Consider the following 24,636-nt stretch of genomic DNA (forward strand, 5'->3'; position numbering starts at 1 on the left):
GATCTGGCACACAACACCAGAAGAAATAGTGCTGCATGCAGGGCTCTTTCTTCTGGTAAAATGAAGAGCAGCCGTGCGAAAACCGAATGGACCCCAATGTAGTCAATGCGTTATGTTCAGCGCTGTTTGGTTCCATCATAAGCTGGACCCATTTAGGCAGGAGATTCCCCTTTCCTGCTCCCTGAACAGAGCAGGAAAGGGGAACCCCTGATGCAGATGTGACACCCACCTCACTGGGAACAGTAAGTCATTTTGGAAGTTATGTAGAACTGTCTTTTGGTCACCCATCATTCATACATGAATGTACAGACTCTTCCCCGCTCCCTTCACTCTCTGTATTTTTCGTCAGCTCTACCTTCTCTCGATGGCCAGGGTTGCTTGGAAGTAATTTGCAGGCCGTGACCTTCTTATATAGCTCCTGACTATCTCACTATGCAGTTCCATACCAAATAAGGCCGCATGCGCACGGGGTGTCGGATTCCGCATGCGGAATCCCGCAGTGCAATACGCCCCTGACAGCAGTGGCGTCCACGCGTACCTGCTTTTATTTTCTTCTTTCTGTACTGCGGATGGTCCACACGGCTCACCATTGGGCATCCGCAGTACAGATTTTTTTAAAAACTCCTGTGGACAGGCTGCGGGTCGGACAGCTTCCATAGACCTCAGTGGAAGTCGTCCATGCGGAATCCGCAGGAAAACGGACCATGCAATTGGTTTACGCTCACGTGCATGAGAAATCATTTTTGCATTGCATGCTGTGAGCGGTGTTTGCTGCGGAATCCGGAGGCGGTCACCAGCTCCGGATTCCGCAATTCAAATCCACCGGTGTGCATTCACCCTAATTGATATATGGGAACCTAAGTGTCTAGGATTCAGTAAGACATTTCTAAATTCCTTCAGTATGAGAAAATACAAATACAGGATACAGAAAAAAGCTAGCTATGTGGCCGCTTGCCTCTTAGTTCTTGATATAGACAGAAGTGTGGAACAATGGAGGTGGTTAGTCCATTGTGTTATATGGACACTGTGGCTAACTTGTCTGTAGCGGCACAGTTGTAAAAGTGTCTGGAACTGCTAATTGGAACAATTTTATGGACACTACTATGTGACATGGTGCCGGTAGTTCTCTGTTGATGCTATTACCGTGCTTCCCCCAAAATAAGACCCTGTCTTATATTAACTTTAGCCCCAAAAGAGGTGCTAGGTCTTATTTTTAGGGATGTCAAATTATACTTACCTAGCAGGCTTGGTCCACGTCCCTGAGCCGCGGCATTGATTGGCCTATTCATAAATCCCGAGTTCACAACGCTAAAGCTTTGATTGGTTCATCCAGCGCTGCATTGATTGGCTGAGCAGTGCTCGAGAACCAATCAGAGCCGTTGCCCCTGGAAGAGGGATTTATGAATTCTGTACCAGGAAGTGATCTTCTGTGGGCGGCCAAGGACTGCAGGAAGCATGCTGGAGGTCTGGAGCACAGCAGGAGGGACGTGGACTGAGCCTGCAAGGTAATGTATTGCTTTTTTTAATGTAATGCAGCTAGGGATTATTTTCAGGGTAGGGCTTATATTTCAGACCATCCCCGAAAAAATCATAGTAGGGATTATTTTTGGGGTAGGACTTATTTTCTGAGAAACAGGGTATTGTGCTGCTACTATTAGACTTTTTGATGGTCAAACCAATGGGGAATAGGTGCTGAAACATTATGCAGGTAATATGTGGTGCTAATGTAGGGATTACTACTGGGAACATTTCAGGGGCATCATTTGGACTTCTTACTCTAGTTAATGAGGATGCAGAATTCTCTTAAGGTTATAACGACGGTTGGTTTTGGACGGTGGAGTGGCATCAATCTACACGGCACAGGCTTCTACGCTTCCATGACTGAAGCTCCTGAATATGCCAGCTAGCCACCTTTTATGCTCCTAACAGGCAGTAGACAATTTACACAGAAGAAGCGTTTCTTGGTTACTTTATCTTCTATTTTCTACAATTCATAGCCGTTCCTTTTAACCTACCGGTATATATAGTTTTGACGATTGCAGCTTCTAGAATAGTGTTTACTGTAGAGATGTAATGTAGTCTGCTGGGAAAGAACATTGCGGATTACAGGACCACCCTGGATGTGCAGAAGCTTCCTGGCATGCCCACATTTCCAGAGTGTCTCTAGAAATATTTTGTTTTAGTAATCCTCCTAACGTACCTAGGACTACCACCGCGGGTGTCAGCGACTGGCACAGAGCTGATGTTAAGCTGCACTACCAATACACAGCAGATAAAGTGGAAAATCATCCTTCCATCTTTTTCGTAAGTCATTTAAGGCGCTGCTCAGACGGACTGACTCACCGTTCTCCTAAGAGTTCCTGACCATAATAGTTTTTGAAGATATAACAGTACTTGACTTGGCCTGTAATAGCTGTACTACGTTATATTATTGTATTCAGCACTTCATACTATATATATAAAGCTGAAAGCCCTCACTGACTGACTGACTCACTGACTGACTCACTGACTCACTCACTGACTCACTCACTGACTCACTCACTGACTCACTCACTGACTCACTGACTGACTCGCCAAAAGTTCTCCAACTTCCCGATATCGTAGAAACATGAATTTTGGCACAAGCATAGATTATCTCCAAAATAGGAAAAGTAATTGGGTCCCAACTCGATTATTCAATTCTAGCGCAAAAGAATTGGCGTCGAAATTTTACGTACATAATCTAAATCTGTCACTTCCCAATGTCATAGAAACTTAAAATTTGGCAGGAGCATTGAATATGTCATAAATAGGAAAAGTTAATGGGTCCTAACTCGATTATTCAATTCTATGCGCAAAAGAATTAGCGTTCAAATTTTACGTACGGAATCTAATTTTCTCACTTTCCGGTGTCATAGAAACTTGAAATTTGGCACGACCATTGATTATGTCATAAATAGGAAAAGTTCATAGGTCCCAACTCGATTATTCAATTCTATGCGCAAAAGAATTGGCGTCAAAATTTTACGTGCGGAATGTAATTTTTTCACTTTCCGGTGTCATAGAAACGGGAAATTTGGCACGAGCATTGATTATGTCATAAATAGGAAAAGCTAATGGGTCCCAACTCGATTATTCAATGCTATGTGCAAAAGAATTAGCGTCCAAATTTTACGTACGGAATGTAATTCCTTCCCTTTCCGGTGTCATAGAAACAGGAAATTTGGCACAAGCATTGATTATGTCATAAATAGGAAAAGCTAATGGGTCCCAACTCGATTATTTAATTCTATGCGCAAAAGAATTGGCGTCGAAATTTTACGTACGGAATGTAATTTTTTCACTTTCCGGTGTCATAGAAACGGGAAATTTGGCACAAGCATTGATTATGTCATAAATAGGAAAAGTTAATGGGTCCCAACTCCATTATTCAATTCTATGCGCAAAAGAATTAGCGTCCAAATTTTACGTGCAGAATGTAATTTTTTCACTTTCCGGTGTCATAGAAACGTGAAATTTGGCACAAGCATTGATTATGTCATAAATAGGAAAAGCTAATGGGTCCCAACTCGATTATTCAATTTTAGCGCAAAAGAATTGGCGTCAAAATTTTACGTGCGGAATGTAATTTTCTCACTTTCCGGTGTCATAGAAACAGGAAATTTGGCACGAGCATTGATTATGTCATAAATAGGAAAAGCTAATGGGTCCCAACTCCATTATTCAATTGTATGCGCAAAAGAATTAGCGTCCAAATTTTACGTACGGAATGTAATTTTCTCACTTTCCGGTGTCATAGAAACAGGAAATTTGGCACGAGCATTGATTATGTCATAAATAGGAAAAGCTAATGGGTCCCAACTCCATTATTCAATTGTATGCGCAAAAGAATTAGCGTCCAAATTTTACGTACGGAATGTAATTTTCTCACTTTCCGGTGTCATAGAAACAGGAACTTTGGCACGAGCATTGATTATGTCATAAATAGGAAAAGCTAATGGATCCCAACTCCATTATTCAATTGTATGCGCAAAAGAATTAGCGTCCAAATTTTACGTACGGAATGTAATTTTTTCACTTTCCGGTGTCATAGAAACGTGAAATTTGGCACAAGCATTGATTATGTCATAAATAGGAAACGCTAATGGGTCCCAACTCGATTATTAAATTCCAGCGCAAAAGAATTAGTGTCCAAATTTTACGTATGTAATCTAATTCTCTCACTTCCTGATGTCATTTTATATAAAGGAAACGTCGCATGGTTACCTCCACGTGGTGTTTCCTGGGTAACGCAGAGAACTATGCAAAATGGTGAACATATTTTTTTTCCTCAGTATCTCTAAAGTAACCACGACTTCATAAGATTTTCCGTGTGAACACCAGATAAACACCAGTACCAAATTAACTCGGGCGAAGCCGGGTATATCAGCTAGTACTATATAAAATCACGGTGTTTGTCCTATGAAATCTAAGATGCAAAATTCATCCCGCAGATGGAACAAAGGGAACAGTTTACATAGTATTTACTAATGAGGCAATAAAGAAAACTCTGAGTATCAGAAAAGTCCATATATGTACACCAAATTAAGTCTGTCAAATTTACTAACTTTTAGCTGTTTGCCAAAAAACAATCAGACAAGTACAATTTAAATAGCTGAATACAACTATTATAACAAGTGGTTTCTTGCCTTGCTGTACCTACTGGAAGGGGAATTGGGATATGAGGAGTCCTCCTGTTTTGACGACCTCTTGAGGAAAGTAGGTGACCCTGCTGTGACCTCTTGAAGAAAATAGGTGACCCTGCTAAGAAAGTGATTGCAGACCTGCTGTTAGTACTAGGGAAGTGGAGGGGTATGCTGGTCGGCCGAAAGTGCAAACACTGGTTTTTGATGCTTTCCTGTAGACTAACAGCAAGTTCCAAAATCTGTAGAAAATGCTCCGTAGGTTCTATACTTTATAGGCCATAGCATTTGGCGTGGACCGCACATGGAGTGCCTACTCTGCACCACAAATTCTGCACATATGGATAAGCTGTGTGCATGGAGCCGTAGATTGAGTTGTCACCTTGGAGTTTGCCAAAACTCAAAACAAGGGGTCACAATCTAAAATTAATTAGAGGAAAATTAAAAGGAATGTCAGAAAAAAACATGTAATGAAAGAGTAGTAGATGCTTGGAACAAACTTTCAGCGGACGTGGTTGGAAAAGCAACAGTAAATGAATTTAACCCTTTCCAATCCACTGTCTGACGTCTGAAGACATTCTGATTGAAGGCTGTACAGCTCCTATGTCAGAAGACATCCGGCAGGGTAATCTTACTGTATATTACTGGCCGCTCTATTGTTGGGGGCCTCTCCAGCATGTCCCATACCGCAGTACTGGCTCTAGCCAGCAGGTGGCACTATCGTGAAATGGCAAAAAGAGAAGCCCCCCTAGGAAACCCTGAATCCAAAATTGGATTGCAAAGGGTTAAGCTGCCTGGAATAAGCACAGATCAATAGATCTATTCTAAGGGATAAATACTATAAGGAAAAGCTACATGAACCAGCTGGTCTTTTTTGCTGTCAGTCATCAATGTTTCAAACTAGGTAAAAGAATTGAAAGGCACGGGGGAAAGAAGAATCAAAGTCCAATTTTTTGTGCTTTTAAACAGAACTTACCATTTTGTTGATTAATGTTGTAAAATGCATTGGGGAAGATAGATAAAGGGGGGAAAAAAACATCACCATCCATTCCAGAGCCGTCCAAAGAAAACGCGGTTAGTGAAAGAACAACGCAAACAGGACATATTCAAAACTATGATGAAATAAAAAAATCTTGCTATTTGTATAGCACCAATGTATTTCAGGACTGCATTTCTAGCACTCTACACCATACGTCCATTATGCCTGTGCCAATGTTCTTTTCGCATTCAAAAACAAGGGAATGGAGAATGATGTCTGTAGTACCCCATGCTGTGCAGCATCACAATGAGTACAGTAGAACTTGGACTTTGTTAAAACTCACAAAACCTAATTCCAAAGATGTTGGAACATTGACTAATCTGTACTCTACTCTTGGCCCATGACATGTGGACAAATAGCGTGATTTGCAGGCTCTAAAACAGTTTGTGCCATCGGAATACCATGATTACTATGAACATTTCTTACAATCCGCAATGTTCCAAATGATGATTAACGGAAGGATAAAAAGATTTTCTTTTTATTATAGAACTTTCACTAATGTTTTCAGTGTTGGAAATGTTCCTGCCTGCATTAAAGGGTTCGTAATACTATTTCATTGTATACTTTAGGCTTAACGAGTTATGAAACTTTCAAAATAAAATTTTCAATTGAACTTTAATCATTCTTTCCCTTCAATTCCAATATGTCTGTTCTAATGTGGGGATAGACTATACATCGTTTGTATAAAGAATGAGAATGCTGCTACCCTATTTTCCCAACCTACCCTGAAAATAAGCCCTACCCTGATTTTTTGGATAGGCTTGAAATATAGTCCCTACCCTGAAAATAAGCCCTAGCTTAATTGGCTGAGCAGCGGTCAAAGACCCAATCATAGCCATCGCTTTGTGAAGGCGGGATTTATGAATTGGCTAATCAATGCCGCAGCTCTGCGTGTCAGAGCTCTGGAAAGCAGTGGGAGGGACCTGGACCGAGCCAGCTAGGTAAGGATAATAAGATATCCCCTCAAAATAAGACCTAGCGTCTATTTTGGGGCAAAATTTAATATAAGACATGGTCTTATTTTCGGGGAAACACGGTAGTTCAGTTGCTGCATCAAACCACGCACCTGGAAATTGAGGAACAATTTTTATTGTTTTTCAAAAGTTATGTTTTCTACATAAATCTAATATTAAAATCCATGAATTCCATTTTCACTTATTAAAAGGCCATCAAACATAATAGTTTTTTTATCAATTCAGCATACAAGTTTTATCAGCCTTGCAAAACCAGAAATTATACTGGAATGTTCTCTCATAGCACAGTTAGAGGTTAGTAAAAGCCTAAATATGGTTTGCATTTGTTGTTCCATTTACTTTATTAAAGCCATTACAGATATTTTACACTGTGGTCCTAAATGGTATCACATCTGAGAGTATACACAGCTGAGCACGGAGTTGTGTGCCAGACTCTGCAGGTGATGTCTCAGAGCCTTCGCCACAGTGGGGGAATCCCTGTAGATCAGACTTCAAAACTTCTAATTAGTCAGCTCCATCTTAAGTAGCACTGACATCAAAGAGACATAGTAAGGGCCTCATGCGGGATTAAGGCTACTATTTCACTTTATATAGTGCAGAATACATAGAGCATATATCCTGGCTGCTCAGCATCCGAAAAAAAGCCGTGTATATAAGCAATTCTGCTCTTAGAAGATCCAAGGTTCTTGCCATTGATATTTTGCTGCAGTTGAAGATAAGTTCCGAAAATTCCGAAAGTTCCTAAAAGTGTTAGTTTCTAGTCCAGTTAGATTAGCAATTTTTGTTTCCATAGCCAACATCTGTCCGCGAGTCACAATCCATTCCCTACCCATAGCAAAGTTTTTGAAAAGTCTCAGAAAACGTATACGACACCCTGGCACACCTAGGACTGGCATCATTCCGTATTATCTAGATCATACTGGGAACTCAGATTTCTTTGTTCACATTAGCCATGACAGCTATGCTGGAAAGGTTGTCAAACAGACCTACAAATTTTCTCAAATCTCATTGTCTTGTAAGGGGGCCTGTAAGGCTCCAGACAACACTAATACACTGAGTACTAGGTAGAGTAGCCCTGTGTGGGTGCTGCATGACAGGGCTTCACCTAATAACTATGTATAAATATACCAGGGGTCAATACAGAGATCTCTCCCTTCATCTATTATACCCAGGACTGTGACTGTAACAAGGGGCGCCCTCTACGTCGAGAGGAAAGAAGGTTTCATTACCAACATAGAAGGGGGTTCTTTACTGTAAGAGCAGTGAGACTATGGAACTTTTTGCCTGAGGATGTGGTGATGGCTGAACTCACTAAAAGAGTATAAGAGGGGTCTGGACGTCTTTCTTCAGTGTAATAATACTACGTGTTATAGTTATACTGATTACTTCAGAAGGGTCGGTGATCCAGTGATTTATTCTGATTGTCATATTGGAGTCTGGAAGGAATTTTTTCCCCCTAAAATAAGGATAATTTGCTTCTGGATGGACATTTGTCTTTTTTTCAGCCTTACTAACACCAGATCCACCATTCACAGTAAGAGATAGTCACAGCTCACCTCCTCTCACTCCCTGCAAAATAACTTCTGCACATGTCACTGAACAGGCCACAACACTTTCCCACAGAAGTCAATTAGTTCCCTCCTACTCATTGAGTCTTTGCTGAAAAGCATATCTCCGATTGCTCTTAACTGCAGATCGGGCAAGATGGCAGCCCCATAGTCATATGCAAAAAATAGAATAAAAAAAGATCTAAAATAAAACAAAAACAGATTAGAGAAATGGAATATGCTCAACAATCTGGTTTAAATCGGTGAAAAAAAAATATAGGCAATATATTGCCTTTAAGTATCTGTGACATGGTGACATAGGCTCTTGCAGGATATCATCAGAGGTGTAATAGCCTCATGGTAATGATTTTCATAGTGACCTGTTATATTACAGCTCCACACAAAAAACTCTAGCGTGTAATTCAGAAGAGCAGTGACTACTACAGTATGATTCATACACAGGCTAGCAGTAGTATTCATGTATCATTGCCCGTTCCCATTCATACACCCAATAGTTTTCTCTTCCAAGCCTCGAAGATCCACTTGGTTCTCTGAACAGTTGGACGGCCTCTTTATATGCGGCCGGGGAGTTTGTTAGTAAGCTTATTCAGAATTTTGTTTCTATCTTATAATTACATTCTCCAGTAACACATGCCAAAACCACATTAATTAGGGGAGTGCTTCGAAGGCGCATACAGTATAAGCTTGTACCAGATGTTCATTTTTCTCTGCCCCAACTGTTTTTAATTCTTGCTGAGTGTTTGATGGAAGGGCGGCGTGGAGATCGTTTAAACATTTGCCAGAATGCCATTAACATCCCGTGACTGGAGGTGGAAAATGTCCTGCTTTGTTTTCTGAAAACTATACCATGTTTTTTCCTGCTTATCCCGAAACCTAGACAAGGGATAGATTACATCGCCATCAGCTTTATGACCGTAGGTTAAGGCCTAAATACTAAAAACAATCTCTCCTGCAGCTTTCAGCTACCAGGTTTGGAGAAATTATTTTACTCCAATCAAGTAGATGGCATTAACGGAAACCGGTCACCAGGTTCATGCTGCCCGAACTGCGGGCAGCAGGAACCCCGGACAGGTATGTACATTGCATCTATGTAGAGTTAATTCTAAAATGCTGTGGTGTTTCAGGATAAACATACTTTAAAGTTTGACTCAGAACGGCGCTCCGAGTCTCGGGCCGGGCCATGCCAACCTCTTCCTGTCCACAGCACATAGAGTGAAGGCTCTCTCCCTATACAGAAGCAGGGAGAACTGTCATTCTAGGCGGGGTAGGCCGTTGCGCAGTCAAACTGCAAAGTATCAGAGTAAAACATACACAGGCACAAACTGCGTTCCTGTCCTGGGTTCATGTTGGCCGTGGTTCGGGCAGCATGAACCTGGTAACAAGTTCCCTTTAATTTTAGAAAATGATAATATTGTATTAGTAAAAAATAATAATGAAAGTTAACCCTTTCCAATCCGCTGTCTGACGTCTAAAGACATTCCGATTGAAGGCTGTATAGCTCTGATGTCTTTCCAGCACATCCCATACCTCAGTACAGGCTCTAGCCAGCAGATGGCGCTATTGTATAAAGGCAAAAAGAGAGAACCCCCTAGGAAACCCTGAATCCAAAATTGGATTGCAAAGGGTTAATACATAAGAGAAGTTAATGTCAATGAATCACTTGTTGTGGGGAGGAGGATGCCATGTAAATCTAGAGTCAGACAGGATTGTTGTTTAAAAGGGTTGTTTCAGGACAACAAACCTTGTCCATATGCCCTATTAGGACATATAAAAGTCAAAGGGGAGGGTCACCTTCTTAGAATTCAGCTTTTGTTTGCGGACCTGGCATACGTCTGCATTGCACAGATAGTCATTCATTTTACAAGAGAAATGTATGTCTAGACAACCCTTTAGAAGGACTCAATCCTAACGGAAGGGAAGCAAACTGAAAGCCTTAATTTTTTTTGAAAACCCATTGAAATCAGTGGGAAAAAAAATTGTTTAATTCATTTTTAATTCAGTTTCTCTGCTCCAAAAATGGAATGCTGAATGCTGGTGTGAAAAATATTCTAAGCTATGTACATACATTGTAGTCAACAAGGATGGTAGAAGATTTGTGCTTTAAAGCCAGCAGAATTATGAATGCAGCTCTGAAGTATAATAGATATAAACTACAAGAACTAAGGGTAGCTTCACACTTGCACTTGGGGTTCCACTTTCATGCTCCATTCGGGGAGCAGGAAAGGGGAATCCCTGCGGCCGAACGGCTTAGTCTCAGGATGGAACCAAACAGCGCTGAATAGACTCCATTGAGTATAATGGGGTCTGTTCGGTTTCCACTCAGGTGCCCAGCTTTTGGACGGAAGAAAAAGCGCTGCATGTAGTGCATTTTTTCCCATATTTTCAGCTGGGTCTGCGACGGAACCTCTGGCTGGAGGTTCCAACGCAGATGTGAAACCAGCCTAATACAATTAAAATTATTCGACCCCCATTGTAAATTAGATTTGTTTGCCAAATTTGCAAGCTTTCAGCTGTTTGCAAAAAAAAAATCAAACAACAGTTGATATAGCTCAACACAACTGATGTATACCGTAACATGTGGTTTCTCCAAAGTCAACACAAAATGCCACTTTTATTGATTACTGCAGTCTCAGAATTATTCAGCCCCTTCAGGACAAGTGTCCTTAGTACTTAGTAAACACCCTTTTGCTGTTATGGGATGCACAAACATGATGTATAGTCACACACCAGCTTCTGACAACGTTCCTGAGGAATCTTAGCCCATTCCTCATGGTTGATGGCCTCCAGTCAACTAATGTTCTTGTGTTTGCGGTCTGCACACTGCCTTCTTCAAATCTCAGCAAATACTTTCTGCGGGGTTCAAGTCAGGTGAAGGTGACAGCCACTACAGAATCTCCCAGGACTCCTATTGAAACTAAGCCTTGGTGGACTTTGAGGTATGCTTTGGCTTTAGCTTCCTCACAGAAGGCATGATGTTTTCTTCTACAATTTTCTGATATCTGATTGAATCCATCTTGTCCTCTCCACGTTCAAGCAGTGCCTGCTGTCACCAAATCTTCCTACAGGTCTTTTGAAGGCTCTCGAGGCTTTTTGACCACTTGCCTCCTCAACAATTTGGTGGCAGTTGGCGATATCTTCCTTTCTTTACCTCGTTCATGTAATGTGGTCAGTGTTGCTTTAACTTTGAACTTGTGAACTATGCTTCCATTTAGTGATTTTGCTATCTTTCTGTATCTTTTGCCTTGTTTGTGCAAGACAGTGATCTCTTTTTGGAGAGCTCTCTTGACTTAGCCTTATTTCTAACATGTATTCAAACGTCACAGTCAGGAAAGCCCTAGCCAGTTCTGGTATTTGATGTGTTTATCTCAAGCACACTTGATGCAACTAATGAAGCCCTTGATAAGTTACATCAGGTGTGCTTGAGACAATAACTGCTTTGAACATGTGTGCTCATATGAGGGGTTCTATTCAGGAGATTGAATAATTATGAGACTACAGTGATCATTAAGTGAATTTTGTGTTAAATTTAGAGAAACCCCTTGTTATATCAGTTGTGTTGAGTTATTTAAAAGGCCACTCCGGTGATTTTTTAAAAATTGATACATTATGTAGCTATTCCCAAGTATATATAAGTTGACTAGTCATACTAGGGTTATCTGTTCTCAAATTAAATCAGTTTCGCAGTTTGTATGATACTGTTACATGCACCTGCCACAGGAACTGCCTAAAGGCGAATACAGGTAGTCCTGTCACTGCCACTGATTATGATCACACAGCTCCTGTCACACAGTTATAATAGAGGAGATCACAGCTCATCCTCCTGACTGTATACTTATGCTCTGTAGTTTATTTAGCTGAATATAGAAGGTAATGATAATTATACTGTCCCCCTGCAGGCAGAATAGTATAGCCTCAGCTAAGTCTGTGCTGATGCATCATGGGATATAAGTGAAACTGAAAGTAAAAAAAACCCTCAGCCTTAAAACAGTAGCTGAAAAGTATCAGACAGGCATCTGCATTGCAGAGAAGTATCTGGAATACACAGAAGAAACCCCCAGAGTATAACAGGCAGGGATGAAAAATGTGTTTTCCATGGAGGCGCCCTTTAAACCCTTAAGGATGCCTTTCTTTTTTTTTCATTTTGTTTTTCCTCCCTACTTTTAAAAAATCATGACTTTTATTTCTCCATGAACATAGATGTCTCAGGGATTGTTTTTGTATTTTTCAATGCTCCTGTTTAATGTAGCATATAATATACTGAAAAACTTTTAAAAAATTCAAAGTGGAGTGAAATGGAAAAAAAAACTAAATTCCGCCATCTTTGGGAGAGAACTATAAAATTGTTTTCATAGGTGAACATAGACTTTAAACTTGCAGTAATATATGGTACTTTGTTACGTAGTAAGAGTAATGTAGTAGATAGTTCCCAACTTTACCTATTTCTGCAGGAGATAAAAAGTAATTTTCTTTTTTCCATTTTATTACCCAATTAAGTTAACAGATTTATGTGCAACATAAATTAGAACTAAACTCATGATAATTAAACTGGAAAGTACCTTACAAATAAAGGAATAGACTGTTATTTTGTAATCTGGGTAAAATGTAAACTATTCATCAACCATTTGACCTTGTGTTACTTCATTACGATGTCAGCAAATAAAGCGAAATACAAATTTCTTTTTTCATGTAGAAGAGAATAAATCATACAATAACGAATAAATCTATTTAGATATTCATTATGTACCATGGTATTCACTGCAGCACTATCTTTGCACATTGGTCTACACAGTTATAGGTAAGGCCAGCTTTCCATTCATCAGTTGTGTCCAGCCAGTGTTTTTCTGACGGAGCCAACTGATGCCATTTTGGTAAGTGAAAGAAGGAAGAAAAGGAACCCATCTAGGAGTCACATAAATGCAGTCACTCTGCAAAAGACGAGAATTCATGAAATATCCGCCAGGTATGTCATATCCCATTATATTTATCATATAATTTTGAGTTCTCTGCAGTAAGCTCTTCCATATGATGCAAGTTCTCGAAGGTGTTGAACTACTCTCGAACAGAAGGAATAACATAGGACTTTCAATATTGGGGGATGACCAAGCATGCGGCCTGAAAGATAAAGCATAGTAGGCCTTTCTTCAAGAGTGAAATCTTGCCCGGAACCATGAACAGTACAGTCAGCTCCATCGTCCAACTGGAAGAAGAGCAACATATCCTATTATATAACCTGTTAATGTACTCCCAGAAAGGTTTAACTCTAGGACTCTCCAATCAAATGTGGGCACACAGAAGGGCACTCTGAATATATGAAGTGAGGATATGAAGGGGTACGGTACCATCTGGAAAGTAACTTGAAATTCTTCTCTTGAATAGCACAGCATAAAGAGAACTCATGTATTAAAGTGAATGCTGTTGCCCAGGAATCATTGCAGAAGGAACGTTGCAGTTCAGCCTCCCATGCCCGAACATAGGGTAGAGATGTAAATTTCCTGACAATCCCAAGAGCAAACTGTAGAGGAGAGACACGAAGTGAGAGAGGGAGGGGAAGATAAAAGGTATGAAGATACAGAAGGAGTTCAGTTCCTAGAGACCTAAGAAATGGGTCCTAAAAGAAGCAATGAAACTGGAAAGTCGAGCATAAAGGAACCACGCACATCTAGACCCGCCCACAGGCAAAAATGAGAGTGGAAGAACCTTTCTATTCGGACTATAACACCAAGTATTTAGTGCCTCCTCCCTTGAAAGACCGAGAATTTCTCCCGACCTATGCCTCATAGGAAGTCTCGGATTGTTAAACATTAGGACTAGCTGATTAGGAAAGGTGGTAAGCCCCAGCCTTAAGGCCTGTCGATTCCAAAATTGAAAGATACCAGAAGGCAAAAGGAATTCTCCTATAGACCCAGGTCAATCTCCCTTACATAGCCATAGTTTCTCCGTCAAAGGACCTTCTGTTGTTTCCCTGTTAATTTGGATCCATTGTTTGGAGTTTCTATGATGAAACCAGTTTAGTATACAAAATAAAATTGCTGCTTTATAATATGTAGATAAGTCCGACAGGCCTAGACCCCCTAGTGTCTTAGGGCATATAAGGTATTTATACCTTAGTCATGGTCAGGAGCCAACCCAAATAAATACAATGAAAAGGGATCAAGATACCATAAAAAATCTATCTGGTAGACCAATAGGGATCATCTGAAAGAAGTACAATATATGGGGAAAGACATTCATTCTGATTAAATGCATCCTGCCAAGCGGTCTTGTGCCCTCAAAAAGAGAAGTTTTTTTGGCTCTCCACCACCGGCTCTGGTAAAGATATATTGAGAACCTTGGCTTTGTACAGGTTAACTTTGAAATTACTCAAAACACCAAATGCCTGGAATTCTCTTAATAAATTTGGAAAATTTGGTAGGAGCAAAAGACAAGGAGGTTGTCTGCATGTATGGCCATTTTATATTCATTATCCCTAACTGGCGCCCCTTTTATAGAGGGATTGGCTCTAATGGTTCTGGCCAGGAACTCCATCACCATTATGTATAGTAGAGGGGAAAGGGAACTGTCCCGATGGATCCCATTTCTAATAAGAAATGGCAAGGATAGGGTACTATTCATCCGGACCTGTGCCATAGGTGAAGAATATAGCGCCGTTATTTGTGAGATCTTAATTAGGCCGATCCCTGAGCCATGGCTCTGTGTGTTGTAGTTAATGTAGCAAGATTGACTTTACTAAAAGTCTTAAAAAACTGAACTATAAGTCCATCGACCCTGGGCATTTCCCAGTCTTTAGTTTGCTGAAGGCCTTAGCCAGTACACTGTCTTTGATTTCTGTGTCTAAAGATTCTCTAACAGTGTTAGAAAGCACAAATCCTTCAATAATCTTTAAATTTATGGATCTTCTCTTTCTGTGAGAGATTAGCAAACTTCCATTTTAAACTAAACAAGCCCTTGTAATGGGACCGAAATTCTTAAAAGATATCTTTGGTAGAAAGCAGCATACCCCCACCGTACGTGAATCCATTGAAGTAATATGCGAGATAGCAAGTCTAGACCGTAAAGTACGGGTAAGAAGCCTGCTGCTTTTATTACCGTGTTCATAATAAAGTTGTTTTAATTTGTCTCTAGTATGTAAGTATTTTTGGTCAATCAAAGCGTTACGAGTTGAACATAGTTCAATATAATCCTCAGAGTAAAGGGGGCTTTTATACGTACCCTCTAAGAGGGAAAACCTTGCCAGCAGGTCCTGCATTTTTTTTAAATCTAGAGGCATGAGATATAGAAATACCCCATAGGACACATTTGAGTGCTTCCCATTACATGGAAGCCCCAGTAGGATCAGAGGAATTAATCTTCAGGAATTCAGATATTTGTGAGTTAATGTCAGATACACACACCGAGTCTCTAAGTAGGTTATCATTTAATTTCCAGGACCCCCTTTGCTGACTTTCGAATCCAAAAAGAGGAAAGGATCAAACCATGTTATGATTAGAGAACAGGATAGGTTCAGTACCCTCTGAGCAGGACAGGTCTAGACGTGAATGTAACAAAAAGACGTAATTAGTACGATGGCAAGAATTATGAGCTGAAGAGAAGAAGGTGAATCTTTTGTAGAGAGAGAAAGAATTCTCCAAACATCAATTAAAGGGATTGTCCCGCGCCGAAACGGTTTTTTTTTTTTTTCAATAGCCCCCCCGTTCGGCGCGAGACAAACCCGATGCAGGCATAAAAAAAACAAACCGTCCAGTACTTACCCGAATCCCCGCGCTCCGGCGACTTCTGACTTACCTTGTGAAGATGGCCGCCGGGATCTTCACCCTCGGTGGACCGCAGGTCTTCTGTGCGGTCCATTGCCGATTCCAGCCTCCTGATTGGCTGGAATCGGCACACGTGACGGGGCGGAGCTACGAGGAGCCGCTCTCCGGCACGAGCGGCCCCATTCAGAAGGGAGAAGACCGGACTGCGCAAGCGCGTCTAATCGGGCGATTAGACGCTGAAATTAGACGGCACCATGGAGACGAGGACGCTAGCAACGGAGCAGGTAAGTGAATAACTTCTGTATGGCTCATAATTAATGCGCAATGTACATTACAAAGTGCATTAATATGGCCATACAGAAGTGTATACCCCAACTTTGTTTCGCGGGACAACCCCTTTAAGTGTAGGGAAGGAAGGTCTCTCTTAATTCTACGGACCGCCTCAAGGGAGAGAGAGAGGATTTACTACATGATGTGTCCATGGAAAAATTGAAATCCCCACCTAGGCTGAGAAAACGGGGAAGAAGCAAATGGCACCTGACCGTGGTTAGGGAAATCAACATTGGTAATAAACAGTGATCTACAAAAAATAGAAAGTTTGACAAAAATAAATCTGCCATTACTACCAGACTTAGTCTCAACAATAGAATGAGGCAAGTCTTTATAAAAAAGGCAATTGACATCCCTCTTGCCTTTAGAAGCCCCCAAAGTGCTATGATGCCACGTTGTATAATATTTGTTTTAACATACCGGGAGGTGGTCACTCTTATAGTGGGTTCCCGAAGAAGGGCGATCGACACCTTTTGTTTATGCAAGGAGTATAAGATTTTACTGCCTTTACAGAGCTCGTTGAAGCCTCTAACATTATAAGAACAAAATTTTAGGACCCATAGTGAACAGTTATAGAGGGGGGGAGACTGGGGAGCAGGGAGAGAGAAAGAAAAATAAAAGTGGGTGTGTGAGAATCAGACATATACCATATGGCCAGGATAGGAAAACAAACTGATACAGACAGGAGAAAAAAACATATAAAAACAATTGTGCATAAAATGCATTAATAAGGAAGACAAAAACAGCTGTTTCGGACAGCCAATAAATGAGTGCGGAAGTGGAAGCCATCTAGCTAAATGAGGCCGCTTCACGGACTCCTGGCCAAATTAGTCAAGTAATTATTAAGCATAAGAACATTAATACCATCACCATTTATAGTGACCTCGTAAGCCGAGCATAAGGGCCCATTATATTCATGATGCCACAAAGGGTGGCAAAACCCTAGTAGTTGAATAATGAAAATAGAGTTAATAAGGCCTCAATATAAGAGGAACCCCTGTTTTCAAACAGGAAATATTAACCCTTTCCAATCCACTGTCTGACGTCTAAAGACATTCTAATTGAAGGCTGTACAGTTCCGATGTCGGAAGACGTCCGGCAGGGTATTCTTACTGTTGATTACTAGCCGCTCTGTTGTCAGGGGCCTCTCCAGCATGTCCCATACCGCAGTACTGGCTCTAGCCAGCAGATGGCGCCATTGTATAATGGAAAAAAGAGAAAGCACCCTTGGAAACCCTGAATCCAAACTTGGATTTCAAGGGGTTAATCATGTATAGAAAACCCGATGGTTCAAAGGAGAATCTTTGAATCAGGTGTTGGTATCATTCTGGGACCTGGGGCGGCATGTAGTCAGCTCCTTCCACCTTTGTTGCTCAGGGGGGAAACACCAGCGTGGCGATAGACAGCCAGTCCGGGAGGGAAGTGATAGAAATTTCCCCAGGAACAGAGGTAAGTCTCCCAAATCTCTAAAGACCACCGACCTCCCAGCATTGTTAGCAATAAGTTTCCTTTAACAGACTGAGAAGTGGACTCACCGCTCTGTGGAGCTGTATGGTACTGCGTGATAAATCAGGGAAAATCTGAATTACAGAATCTTTTATCTCAATGTGGCTATTTTGCCATGTGGTTCACAAAATAGCTTCCATCTTTTTGTAAAATTGGGCCCTGTATACAATGTCCCATGGTCGTGCCGCGTCTCCAGAGTAAGGGCTCTGTGTATACAATGCATTTCAACAGGGGAAGAAGAAGAATCACCCAGCAAATTATCAAAAAGGTTGTTGGTAAATTGCTCCAATTCAGACGGGTCTACAGATTCAGGGACCCCACCCCCGTATCCTGAAGTTGTTTGTATCATAAAGGTGTGCGATTGTCTATATCATGAAGATGTGCAAGGAGGCGGCAATTCTGGGCAGAATTAGCTTGGGTCATTTTTTGGCGCTCCTCTAGGTGGTGTGTATTTGTTCCTGTGTGTATTCAACAGTCTCCATCCAGTGACCCAAATGCTGCAATTCCCCTTTAAACATCTCCACTTCAGATCTATAAGTCTGTTCTGGTCTGGCGACTCCTTTCTCCAAATCCGTTTAGTGAGGAGAGCTTTGAGGTACTCATGGAGGTCCCAGCTAGGTACAGAGACTGCTGAGGCAGAGCTTCATGGGTCTCTCTGTAGCGGCGAAGCACATCGGCTTGGATCTGAGCCGGGAGACAAAGAGCCTTCAGCCACCTTGGATGCAGCGCTGGAGTCATACCCCAGCAGCGGAGCACCGCAAAATCGCTAGATACCACTGCCATTAGGCTTCCACAAGGATGCAGGATGCTCCTGTTGCTCTTACGCCCATGGTGAGTAAGCAAATGCAAGGTTAAGCGGGTGGTGCTGTGAGAACGGCCAAGGGAAGAGGGAGCTCAGCTGTGGTGCTCCTCATGCGGTCATAGGCAAGCCCCGGTCCTCCAACCATATTTTTACTAAATAGGATAATATACATAAAGCTGTATGAGTCATTCACCAGCTGGTATTTGTGTATGTACAGATATGAAGTACATTAGGGTGTAAGGAGTGTAAGGGATACAGTGGAATGAAAGGGGACGGGTTCTGAGGGGGAGTAGCATGCAGAAAGTCATATTGCAATAGGAGGAAGCTCAATCTTCAGATGCCCTGCCAGTGTGGCACACTGTGGTGATACAGTGCAATCCTCTGCTTGGCCAGTAGGGTGTATTCCTGTATGGTGTGGCGCACTTATCTATGGCTGGCATCCTTAGTATCAGTTATAAGTGCAGACTATGTTGTCACCTGTCCCCTAATCTTGGGTTGAGTTGAGTGGCTGCACATGAGTCTCCACTGAACATTTAGTTCCCTCATATTGCAGTCTGGCTCTCTGCATGCTACTAGGATATATGGTGATTGAGCCTGCCCTGCAGTATCAGATGGTGCGTATTTGGCTTCTTTTTCTGTGAGTTATGTCTTTGTACATTTTTTGCCCTCACCTCTGTGATTTTACATATAGAAATGTTGGTCATTATTACCTCTTTGGTACAATTGGTTAATCATGCACCTTACTATAATCTTACAAAATCCCAGACTTTGTGTAAGTGTACCCAGAAGAATTGATTCTGTTTTGTAGGCAAAGGGTGATCACCCCAAATTTTCATTTGATTTAGGCCCCCTGCACATGGGTGGAAATTCCGCGGCAGGATTTCCCACAGAATTTCCGCTCGTGCGCTGCCATAGGATTGCACTAGTAAACGCAATCCTAGGCAGACGGCCGTGATTTGTCCGCGTGAAATCACACGCGGAAAACAAATCGCGGCATGTTCTATTTCTGTGCGGGTCTCACAGAGGCCCGCATAGAAATGTCAGTGGTGACAGGCCGGCTCCTCTCTGTGCATGCGCCCACTGGCCAGCAGCCGACACAGCGCTGAGAAGAAGACACCGGGAGCGGGTGAGCAGAAGGCCTCAGCAAGGGCACGGGTCTGCATCCCGCTGCGAGAATTCTTGGCCGTCTGCAGGCGGCCATAGGTTTCTCTTTTGTTCATTCACTTTGCATTTTTGTTAATTGACAAAAGTAAACTATTGATACTTCTATTTTTAAAAGCATTCTTACTTTGCAGCATTTTTTTCACACCTGCCTAAAACTTTTGCACAGTACTGTACGTCCAAAGTTTACATCCTAAATCCTCCAGACAGAAACCTTAAATTTAGGCTAGCTGCAGATGATGGGGTTGGATTCCGGATCCCACACCGGAATCCAACCCATTGCCCAGCTGTTGACCCCGCGTACCTGTCATTTCTTGTCGTGTGCAGATGGCCTACTGTACTGTGGATGGTCCAGCCGAAGCGGGAACCACGACCTTTCTACAATGTCAATTGCGAAAGGGCCACAGGTTGGATGGCTTCCATTGACCTTGATGGAAGCCTTCTGTGCTGAGCCCGCACGAAAATGGAGCATGCTGCAATTTTTCCTCACTGTCTTGTGTGAGCGGACATGTGGATGCTCCATGGGTTTTGAATTGGTGCAGAATCCCAACAATCGTCCGCATGGGAGACGATCACGGATTCCGCAATTCAAACCCGGTCACGTGCAGCCGGCCTTACAGAAAAGATAAAGTGTGAAAGTAGCCAAACAAGTTCCTTTGCTAAGTCTGTCTTCTGTGTTGACTTTTACCTTAATAATGTATATCTTCACTTTTGGCTTGTCCGTTCCCATTAGAGAACAGAACAGTCCCATGCACTGAATCTTGTAGAGTCTCAGCTTTCAGATTTCCTTTGATTACAGCACAGTAGTAAAACGACCCCCCCTCCCGCCCCCATTGCATCGCTCCCCTTCCGACAGCTTGATTAATAAGCTTAAAACACAAATTGAAATGAAAAGAGAAATGAGCTCCAGGTGCCTGGACACCTTATGCTGTGCACAGAGCCCGGGCCTGGCCAGCCTTACAATGCCATTCATTCCCACACCTGAGGGACTGAACTGTGCGACCGTAATTGCTGTAACTCTTATTAATGTTCTGACATAATTCCCATTAATTCCAGAGGGCTAGTAAATGCATTAGGACTTGTCAACATATTATTTGACACGGTTTATGATCTGTAGAATTATGCTCCGACCGATTGGGCAGCTCTGACTTTAGGCATTGGGATGGTGAGCTCTGCTCCTTACCTTAGAGAGAGGGTTTTTCATGCTAGTTAGATGCTTTTATTCCCCAAGGAGGGGAAGCTTATACCTTTTATCAATAGGTAGCAGTGTCTTCATAGTTAGCAGCCGGTGCAAAGTTGTTTAATTGGTCCACAATCCCAACTAAGCCTGGCATTTTAGTAGTTAACATTGACATGGCGCATAAGTTGTTAACCCTCGTATTTAATACGCTTTTCTTCAATAGCATAATTGAAATTCATTTTCCATTTTAATGACGCTGGAAGGTATTATTCATATAAGCGTAGTTCTCTGCTGAAACACAACTCTTCATGTTACAAGTAATTCACTTCTACACTTAGGTAAAAGATGCAGTCAGACTTTTTTTAATTGCCGAGAGCAGAGCTGGGTTATGGCATGGCCAAAGGGGGGAATTGGCCCTGGCTGCCCATCCACTGCTCTTCAATGCCAAACTAAACCCACTGGTATTTTGCATAGCAGTATTATTTTAGCACTTACAGAGTTATTATTTAGGTATTTTATGGCTGTATTACATTTTAGTTGGCGTTGTGTGACTATCGAGCAGTATTACTCAGGATGGGCTCTCCATGTTTTGCTTAGGAACCACCAGGAACTTTCATCCGACCCTGGTCAATCAGCAGCAGTGCAGGACTTCTCCTTTACTGCTGGCTGTGCCTTTGCCGTTTTTGATGCCAAAAAGAGTAGATTGAAAAACGTAGCGAAGGGTCTTTACTTTTCGACTCCTGACTTAAGCTAAATAAGATGCACCAAAACTGCCGTGCAAGAACATGGCCTCTACTTCTCCATCCCACTCTCAAACCATTTCTTGACCTGCCATGATGTTTAGGGTACTTTCATGCATACTATTCTCTGGGGGGAAAAGTTTCTGGTTTTCATGACATTTTTTGAGCCAAAGCCAGAACTGGATTTGGAAGGAATGGGAAATATAAAGGAAGGACTACTACTTCAACTACTTGCCGGATTCACTTCTGGCTTTTGCTCAAAAACTGCATAAAAAGCCACAGGGTTCTAAAAACACTGTGTGTGAAACCCCCATATTGATCATTACTATATGGATGGTGTTGAGTCTCCAATTGGTCGAGCACAGTGACAGGTAGAATTACAATAATTATTTTTAAAAAGCTTTAGTTCACATTAGAACTTTTGTGCCAAACTACATTTTCCATTATTGCCAATCATAAAAATGCCCACCATATTATAGCAACCAACCAGGTGGTTGTTTGTGCAGCCAGAACCAAGTCTAAGGGCTCATTCACTATGTGGTTCGGATCCATTCTAGGTGCCAAACACCGGCAAAAGCAGCAGTGCTGGATGCATGCAGTGAGGTTTCATCTGGGATTTAGTGATGGAGGCTCCGGTGCTCATGTGAACGAATCCTTATCCTTTGAGAACCGTTTGTAATTTGCTCCTACCTGAAATTGTATGCCCCGTTGTCCTACTTTAAAGGATTGTTTGAGATTCAGACAGATTACTGGAACAGCTTACACCAGTAAAGAAATATAGGAAAACAAAAATTTTGATATATTTTCCATTAAATTCTGCTTTAGTCCCTCCTCTTTGGTCCCCATTGAGTCTGTGTATACAGGGATGCTGTATCCATAGAGATGTTACATTTGAACAATTTGACATTTTCTTACTTTCCACAGTTTGGGGCTGTTTGGAGAGTTTGTCCTCAATGCATGGCTGGCATTAGTGGACAATTCTCCAGGGCACCCACCATCAACCTGAAAGGAGAATGGGAAAATATTTGTTCTATTCTGCTCCACGTCAGCAGTTGGTCAGGGTACTCTAGCCAACCATAGAGAGAATGATTGTACTGTTACATCACAGCCATACAGTTCTCTCTGTCACCTATCTTGTACTGATTTGTATGATCAATGTAAGTGAGCGAGAGGTGGAACATGACCATCCTGAGACAGGACCTTGTTGGAGCCTGGAGAAGGGAGGAACCAATTTTTATAAAAAATAGGTTTTAGGTTCATTTCATGATCTTTAATATTGTGTTTCAATTCATACAAACAGGATAGCATTTCAAATGCACGGCCATAAAAAAATTAGAAAGTGAAACATATAGCATCTACACAAAGCTCCATGGAGCTATGAGAATACTAATGACCACCTGTCCGTGAGTGAGTCACATGCTCCACCCCTGATCACATGACAGTGATGTCATCAAAGGTCCTCAAACGCAAAACATGCAGAGCTTGACAGCAGCCGTGTGCCTACAGGACCTGTGATGATGTCACTGTCATGTGATCAGTCACCTCTGTGGGAGGAGTCTGGGGTCACATAACCAGCTGGTGATCATTGTGTGCAGGACTCTGCTGTGCTGGTTGTGATCCTTGTTGTATGGGATGAAAAATGTATGTAGCAGAGCTGTATGTGACATGCATGTAGCAGAGCTGTGTGTGTGTGACCTGCATGTAGCAGAGCTGTGTGGCGCATTGCGCCACCAGAAACACTGGTACTGTAATTTCCTAATAATTACTAGTATAAATATTTTAATCACTTGTCCATCCAAATTGATACCCAAGAGTGTCCATCTTATCTCCCAACAACAATTTGCTTTAATTATGATGCTTTACTCCAGTATAAAGGAAGGTCCTATACTAATGATCTACTGATGATGTTGACTGATGATTTACAATCTTAGCCCACATTACCCATAAGTTCTATTCATATCTTCTCGTATTCCACAGGTAGCGAATATGATGAGGAAGAGGTAGACTATGAAGACTCGGACAGTGATGAGTCTTGGACCACAGAGAGTGCCATTAGCTCTGAAGCAATTCTGAGCTCCATGTGTATGAATGGAGGGGATGAGAAGCCATTTGCCTGTCCAGTTCCTGGATGTAAAAAGAGATATAAGGTAATATGAATGTTATTTTCTGGGTTTATGTACCAAAGGTAAAGTCCAAACACGAGATGAACAGAGCCTTGCAGTAAGCTGGTCAAAATGTCAGAAGGATATGATCAAGAAAGGTTTTAAGATGATTAGTGATTGAATCAAAACCTACATTATAATATTGCTTTCTTTGCAGAAAACAAGAATAACCCTTTAGTATTGCAATTACTTAGAATAATCAGGTTTGTATTTGTTGACCTTCAGACTTCAGATCTAGTATAGATCTAATAAACGGACTTACAATTAGCAGGACAGATGCCTTTAAAGATACTTCTATCAATGCATCATTACTACAGAAAGCATACAAACAATCATTCCTTTAGATCTTTCCAGGGGTTCAATAAGAGCTCCATTCAGAGTAGCATATGTCCATTAACTAGCCTCCTGTCTGCATATGGAAGGTTCCAGCAGCTGCCGAAATGGCCAGGGGCGTAACAATTAAACATAGGGCCCCACGCTATGATGACCACCAACTGCATTGAGTAACTTTAGGAAATGGAAAGATTATGGTTATTATGGATCTGACCCTCTTTGATTTGTGTTCCATTACTCACTGCTTCTTCCCTTCTCTATCATCCAAATTCCTTCTCGTTTCTAGTAGCAGTAAAACAGAGACCCTCTGATCACTTTTCTTCTGATGCTTCTTTAACAGTAGAGCTCACCTTGGTCTACTCAGGTTAATATGGCCATATACCTTATCTCAGAGGTCCCCAATAGAGATGAGCGAGCATACTTGATAAG

At 41.7% G+C, this 24,636-nt stretch overlaps 1 protein-coding gene across 1 annotated transcript in view; it reads left to right on the forward strand.

The window, feature by feature from the left end:
• Positions 1-24,636, forward strand: part of JAZF1 (JAZF zinc finger 1) — a 265,425-nt gene that overhangs the window by 218,920 nt on the left and 21,869 nt on the right. The window contains exon 4 of the mRNA XM_066584480.1: positions 23,690-23,859. Coding sequence (XP_066440577.1) covers positions 23,690-23,859 — 170 coding nt within the window. The remainder of the gene's footprint in view (positions 1-23,689; positions 23,860-24,636) is intronic.

The sequence above is a fragment of the Eleutherodactylus coqui genome, chromosome 12 (genome assembly GCF_035609145.1).
Source record: "Eleutherodactylus coqui strain aEleCoq1 chromosome 12, aEleCoq1.hap1, whole genome shotgun sequence".
In the NCBI taxonomy this organism is placed as follows: Eukaryota; Metazoa; Chordata; class Amphibia; order Anura; family Eleutherodactylidae; genus Eleutherodactylus; species Eleutherodactylus coqui.